This window comes from Acyrthosiphon pisum, chromosome X (genome assembly GCF_005508785.2).
Source record: "Acyrthosiphon pisum isolate AL4f chromosome X, pea_aphid_22Mar2018_4r6ur, whole genome shotgun sequence".
Classification (NCBI taxonomy): domain Eukaryota; kingdom Metazoa; phylum Arthropoda; class Insecta; order Hemiptera; family Aphididae; genus Acyrthosiphon; species Acyrthosiphon pisum.
In genome coordinates this window covers 48,836,941-48,843,975 of record NC_042493.1, presented here as the reverse complement: position 1 = coordinate 48,843,975, position 7,035 = coordinate 48,836,941, and the positions used below count along the sequence as shown (strand labels likewise).

The 7,035-nt window shown below is 31.5% G+C and overlaps 2 protein-coding genes across 2 annotated transcripts; one reads left to right on the top strand and one right to left on the bottom strand.

The window, feature by feature from the left end:
* Nucleotides 1-3,600: 3,600 nt before the first annotated feature.
* Nucleotides 3,601-4,366, bottom strand: LOC103310669. Its single transcript, XM_008189703.1, has 2 exons — nucleotides 3,769-4,366; nucleotides 3,601-3,635 (listed from the first exon to the last, which is right to left on the bottom strand). Exons 1-2 carry the CDS (start codon nucleotides 4,364-4,366, stop codon nucleotides 3,601-3,603), a joined length of 633 nt encoding a protein of 210 aa, XP_008187925.1.
* Nucleotides 4,367-6,016: 1,650 nt separating this feature from the next.
* On the top strand, nucleotides 6,017-6,346 carry LOC103310671. Its single transcript, XM_008189711.1, has one exon. It carries the CDS (start codon nucleotides 6,017-6,019, stop codon nucleotides 6,344-6,346), a length of 330 nt encoding a protein of 109 aa, XP_008187933.1.
* The last annotated feature ends 689 nt before the right edge of the window (nucleotides 6,347-7,035 follow it).

Genomic DNA, 7,035 nt, shown 5'->3' with positions numbered 1-7,035 from the left:
CAAACAAAATTCAAGTCTTTCAGAACATTACCCTTAGAAAAATCACTAACGCTCCTTTCTACGTCTCTAATTTAACTCTCCATCAAGATCTAGGTATTCTACCTGTTGTAACTGAAGTGAAACTATTTTACAAACGTTTTTTCGACAGACTTGAAAATCACCCTAACCCACTAATAAAAGAGGTACATACCTTCTCACTCCCTGGAAATCCGCAACGTAGACTTAAAAGGAAATGGTGTCGAGACCATTTAAATTAAATATTACCCTAAATATAACATCAAGTAAGTAAGTGTCACTAATGGGTGGCTTCTTCTTCAAACAATCCATGTTTTTTTTAAACTCTTATCTTATACGCTTATTATGCAAAATGTATAGATTGTGTATGTGCATTTGCAAAATAAAAAAAAAAAAAAAAAAGTTTCCTTGATTAGTTGAAAATGTTGATTCATCATGACCTCGCAGTGCAATATTCTGACGAGCCATAAATATCAAAGAATCAATAATAACCCTAAGTATTTCTCTGTTTTCAGAAACTTGTATATCTACTTAAAACAGATTGAATATGATCATTGCAATTTTCATGATTTTCAATATTTCTTTTTATATTTCTATAATCTCCAGTTCCATCTGAGCAATTGTGAGTTTTTGAGCTCTTGGTAAACCAAATATTTTGCAGGTAGTACAAAATATTTTGTCAAGAGTTGATGAGTATGACAGCCATGAACGTTTGATAATTTCACCACTTGGCTGTGTTTTAAAATAATATTTTTCATGAAAACTACGTACACTACCATGAGAGTCATTTGTTTTTGGAAACTGCCAGTTACTTAACTCCATAGGGGAAGGCTGACAAACGCTAAGGTTTAAGAAATAACCTTTTAAACCACTGGGTATCAACTTTGGCCATTTACCAGGATCATTATCAAGTATTACTGTAGTTGTATCTATGATAAAAACAAAAATATATAAATTAAAAAAAAATTCAAATTACAATAAGAAAGTTTTACCAATAAAATAGGAGTGTACTGCGTGTTAACCATGCCTTTTTAAATTTAAAGTTATTTTAAGTAAAAATGTAAAATATAATTGGCCTTAATGTTATAAAGTTTAATATACCTGGCATATTCACAGTTTTCCAACTTCGTTCCATGCTATTTTCGTCTCATCCTTCCTAGAATAGCCAGGAAGAGTGAAGTTGCACAAAATCGGATGTTTCTCCACTTCTTCTACAAACTTCATGTTAAGTTTTTGTTCGCTCATTGTTTAATTTATGAAGGAAAATAAAACAAGAAAATATTTGATTTTAAAAAAATCACACAATTCGAAGTGACGTAACTTGGATGTGACTCGACACTCGAATCACTTGGAACTGATCACTCACGCGTTAGTGACTAATTAGTAACCAGTAGCGCCGTCTGTCGTGATCCATTGGACAACATAGTTGGTGACTAAACGTAAACTGGTTAGTGATTTGCGTCAGTAATTAGTTTCTAATGAATAGCTCCGTGTGTAGACGGCCTTAGTTTCAAACTATAATATTCTTGATATTCCATGTAGTTTCACTAAACCTCTAAGTGTAGAAACTAAAACGGAATTAGACAGAGAATGTGAAATCTGTGTAAAATGGTTAGTAGATCAAACAGAAATAAATGAATTATATTCCAGACATGGACCAAGTTTAGATTTTTATTTGGTTAGACAAAAATCAATTAACTTTTCAAATTTCAACAATTTTTACAAGTTTCCATTAAATATAAATGAATATAATTACTATTTAAAGAATATTGTTGTCAATGACGATGAAATGAAAAAGATATTTAATGAAACTATCAAACACTCTCAATCAAAAACATGGGTTGAACAACGAAAAATAAGGATTTCAGCTACAAACTCTCATCAAGTTATTAATAAGTACAAGAATGTCTTACCAAAAGGTTGCTAATATATTGTTGTCAAATTCTGTACTTAAAGGTAAAGCATCAATAAATGTGTGTTATGGTTTAATGACTGAAAAAACTGCAGTGGAATCTTACTTAAAAACATATACTGAATGTGATTATATTGAGTGTGGTTTAGTTATTCATACAGAATATCCATGGCTTTGTGCTTCTCCAGATGGGTTAATTATAAAGAATGGTAAAGTTGATAGAGTCTTGGAAATTAAATGTCCTATTTCATGCACAAATACACCTATAGAGACTGGTGGAAAATTAAATTTGAGTTATCTGAAATATGACAGTTATGGTAAAGTAACATTAAAACCAACACATACATATTACACACAATGTCAATTTTTAATGTTTTGTACAGGTTTAACTAAGTGTGACTTATTTATTTTTAATTATGTTAAACCACTTCTTATGACTGTTGAAAGAAATAATAATTTTATAAGCTTGGCAATATCAAAAATTGAGCAGTTTTATTTTTCCACTTATTTGACAAAACTCTCATTAAAAAAATAATATGCACATACTTAATAATTAGGTACTTATACATGTAATATTTATATTTCTTAAATTATAATTAAACCTAAACTCATGTACCTATACAAATTGTATAAGTTGTAATATAATAGTTATTTACTAATAGGACAAATGTACAACATAATAATAAATAATAATGTATTACAATTTACAGACACAATTTATTTTAATTTCTATATTTAAAAAAAAAATGTATTAACCAGAAAAAATACATTTTGGTACCTATGCCAAAAAATTATTTCTTCTTCAGTAAATCTCCTACTGTGCAAGATAAGTGGCATTACCAATATAGACTTTTGGTCATCACATAATGTTTTGATACCTGGAAACCCTTTGTCAGCCAAAACAATGTCTCCAAGTTCTAAATTCTTAAGAAACCCACTATCGTTAGTGAGTCACTGCTTCTTCCTCCATAACTCTTTGAGAGGAAACATATACAACCATTTGGTGTAATTCCAACAGCAAAATGTAAACAATTACTACAGTGATTTTGCTTCAGATTTATCTTCGTCTTCACAAGGAAGTAGCAATTCGTTTAAATGATTTTTTTTTTAAATTTATAAGTTATAATAATAATAAAGCAGAATTAACTTCAAAAAAGATTTGTAAATTAAAGTTTAATTTGTTAACTGTTTAAAAAAATATATTATGATTCATTTTATACCTATTAAAAAATAAAAATTATTAAAAAAACAATTAGGTATTTCTTACCTCAGTGTAACCAAAAGCCTTTCCTCAGAAGAAATACTTTTTCTGAAATGTGTATCTTCTTTCCTTATTTCTTCTCCTATTTCTTGCAGTATAAAATCAAATGTGACACTACTTACACGTGTATAATTTTTAAATTTACTTTCGTCTGAACGTAGTTCGCATAGTAAAGTTAAAATTACATTATGCGTGATACGTTTTTTATTTAACGGATGAATCCATAATTTTTTCTTTTTATGATTCTGTTCTAAATTTTGTAATGTGTACCACATGCAAATCGCAACATCTTCATCAGATGACATGATGACTACTGATTTTTGTTTTGTCTAATGCTGTTTTGTCTAGGTAGTGTGCACTTTATAAAAACAAATTGTTTTTAGTTGACTAACACGAAAATGACTAGCATTGTCTAACACAGTTTTGCTCTTTTGGTGTGCGATCGGCCTAACACAAATTATGAACAGTTTTGCTAATTTATTATCACGATTTTTATTTGTTTACAAATACAAATAAAATTACAAAATAAAATTTATTATTTACCTAACATTAAAAAATATATACATAATTATAATATTACAATTTTCATTTAAATTTATGTCATCTTCATCTTCTGAATCGTCGGAATCTTCGTCTGGGTTGATGGTCATTATTATTGGCTCCAAAATTTCGTCACGTAAGCCTTCTTTTATAAAATCTTCTTCTTGCAATTTTTCGCAGTGACTTACACATTTCTTCCAACCATCCACGGTTACGGTATCCAACGCTTCGTTAACAAGTTTTTCAACATCTGCTATTTTAAATGAGACATTTTTTTTTGCGACATCACCTTTTACTTGTGCCCATATCAGTTCTATTGGGTGATATTGGCAATGGTAAGGAGGGAGACGCACGACTTCATGTCCCATTTCCAACGCGATTTGATCAAGCTCATATATTTTTTGTCTGGGTACCAATTGTTTGACCCTTTCACGTAATTCACTCAATGTTTCGAGTGGTGAATATTCAACCCCTTTTTCAGATAGCCATTTTTGTACATTTACTTTTCTTTCATTTGCCTTTGGATAATTTTCTGCTAGAACTGAATGGTACGGTGCATTGTCCATCACGATTACTGAAGGTTCTTCTAAATGTTGTAACATTTGTATAAACCATTCTTTGAAAATAGTCGAATTCATTTGGGAGTGATAATCTACAGACGTACCACTTTGGCATCGAAAAACTAACTTTGATCCAGGTACAAATCCGAATGAACTGGATCTTGCGTGGCAAATAATCAATCTACTCCCTTTTCCTGTAGGTACTTTAAGGCCTTCTGAATTAAATTCATTCTGCTAAATGTACCCTTTGGTATGATTCTGATTAACCCACGTCTCGCCTAAATAGATAACGGGCCGAGTATCATTATTTTGGCAAAGGTTAACTATAGTACGCAAAAATTTAACTCGCATCGCTACAATGTCATTTCGCTCCATTAAGAACCGACGCCCATCATTGCATTTTTTGTACTTAAAATTTAGATTTTTCAAAATGCGCCACATCGAAGTACTAGAAGCCTTGTACTCAGTTATTTATTTATATTCAGCTAAAATATTTGATGTGGTAGGGTACTCACGTTTATCGTAAAAATCGTGAACGATTCTTCTCACAAAATCCGCATCAAAACCGTCAACTTCACTTGCAAATTTTACCCTTTTATATGTTTTTCGTGGGGAAGTGAACGATGGACAAGCAGCCTGTGATTCAGATGAAGATTTGTTTCCTTCCGCGGTGATACGTTTCACAGTTTTTTCATTTACACCACAAGCTTCAGCAGTTTTTGCTTGTGTCTGTTTAAAAAAAGTAGCTATCTCCGTATTAGACGTATCCAATGATAATTTTTTAAAATATTTATACACATTGAAAATTGTATTTTTCGTCTGTGAATGTGTATCACAATGTAAAGTCATTTAAAAAAAAAAAATTAAACTAATTGTCGATGGTATTTAAATAATAAAAAGTGCGCGAATAGGATATCACTGCGTATACGAAGTATGAACACGGACTAACGTGGTATAAACAGTGACCATAACAACACTTTTTATATGGGACGTTATATTACGATATGACGCTACAGTGACGTGTAACCATGGCAAAAAATCTTATTTTGTTTTATTCTATGGAAAGAAAAAAACTATGGTATATAAAAAATGTTTGGTACAATATATTACAAAAAAAAAGGTGTTCGACCGGCAGCTGTAATAGCAGGTGGTCGAACAACAGCTGTGTCGTAGAGCTACCGACTCTCTAGCGGACAATATTAAGAACCATTGGTTTTCAGAAATACCGCCACCAGGCGCACTAACGTCAAGGGCCATTTTTCGTGAAAAGGACTGTAACGCGTTGGTAGAAAGAGTATTTTCAATTACAAATGTTTTATGGACAGATAAGAAAAATCAATTTCTTGTGGACACAATTAGATCGATAATAATTGTAAAACAACATTGTTTGAAAAATGGTTCATGTACAGAATTTCATACATTTCTTTTAGAACACCCACAATTATTAAAACTAATTACTTCTTCAAAAAAATATGAAAAATCAAATAGTGAAGACATCTCTTCGTCATCAAAATGAATTAATAAGTTTTTTAAAAAAAAGTAAAGTACATGAATTTAATCTTATACAGTGTTATTAAAAATTATGTTTTTTCACAATTAAAAATCAATTAAGTATATATATTATATATATATTAAGTATTAATAAAAAAAAATTAAATTATTATTAATTTTGTACTGTATTTTTTTTTTTTTAAATATGGTCATCCTATATTAGAACGAAGTTCTGTGATGGCGAGAGTTTATACCGTACATCCAAGTCAGATTGAATACTTCCACCTTAGATTATTACTACACCACGTTCAATGTCCTACTTCCTTTGATTTCTTGAAAACATTGGACGGAGATCTGCATCCTACGTTTAAATCAGCCTTTAAAGCACTGGGGCTTTTAGAGGAGGACAATCAATGGAAATATACTTTAGTCGATGCATCTTTTTCGCAATCTTCTGAACAAATTAGCGATCTATTCGCAATTATTTTAGGATTCTGTTATCCGTCTGATCCATGCATTCTATGGGAAACATTTAAAAAAAGATATGTGCGAGGATATTCTCCATAGAAAACGGCTGCAGGCTAATAACTTTGACTCGCATTTTCCAATGAAATTTTCAATGAAGGGTTGCTATTATTTGAAGATAAAGTTCTGTCGCTCTTTAAAAAGCGCCTCACTGATTTGTGCTTAACACAGCCAATTCAAAATGAGCGAACACTCATCAATGCATCCAGCTCGACTTTTGAAAATGGGTACGATATTGCGGAGTTGCAAAATTATGTGCGCGATAATTTACTGAAATTAGTTCCCGATCAACGTCAAGCTTTCGATAAAATCATCGCAAGCATCAACAAAAACTTGCCTAAAGATTTTTTTTTTTTTGGACGATCTTGATGGTACGGAAAAAACGTGGTTAATCAATTTATTGTTAGCTTACGTTAGATCAAAAAGAAGCATCGCAATGGATGTCGCATCTTCCGGTATTGCAGCCACTCTGTTAAGTGGAGGTCGAACTGCACACTCGATGTTCAAATTACGGTTGAATGTTAACTGCCATGAAGAATTCTACTGTAACATCCTATAAAATGAACTCTCGCCGACGTACTTAGGAAAACTAAGCTCATAGTGTGGGATGAGTGTACAATGAGACACAGAGCACATTCTGAAGCTTTGGATAGAACTTGATATTCGATCCACCGATAAACGAATGGGAGGTATTACTTTTGTTTTTTCCGGGGACTTCTGTCAAACTTTGT

Excerpts from the sequence above, each read along its gene's own strand:
- LOC103310669 (XM_008189703.1), bottom strand. The coding sequence starts at position 4,366 with ATGAATTCGACTATTTTCAAAGAATGGTTTATACAAATGTTACAACAT. Across the intron at positions 3,636-3,768 it reads CATAAATTTAAATGAAAATT|GCCGATCGCACACCAAAAGA; the intron begins GTAATATTATAA and ends AATTTGTGTTAG.
- LOC103310671 (XM_008189711.1), top strand. The coding sequence starts at position 6,017 with ATGGCGAGAGTTTATACCGTACATCCAAGTCAGATTGAATACTTCCAC.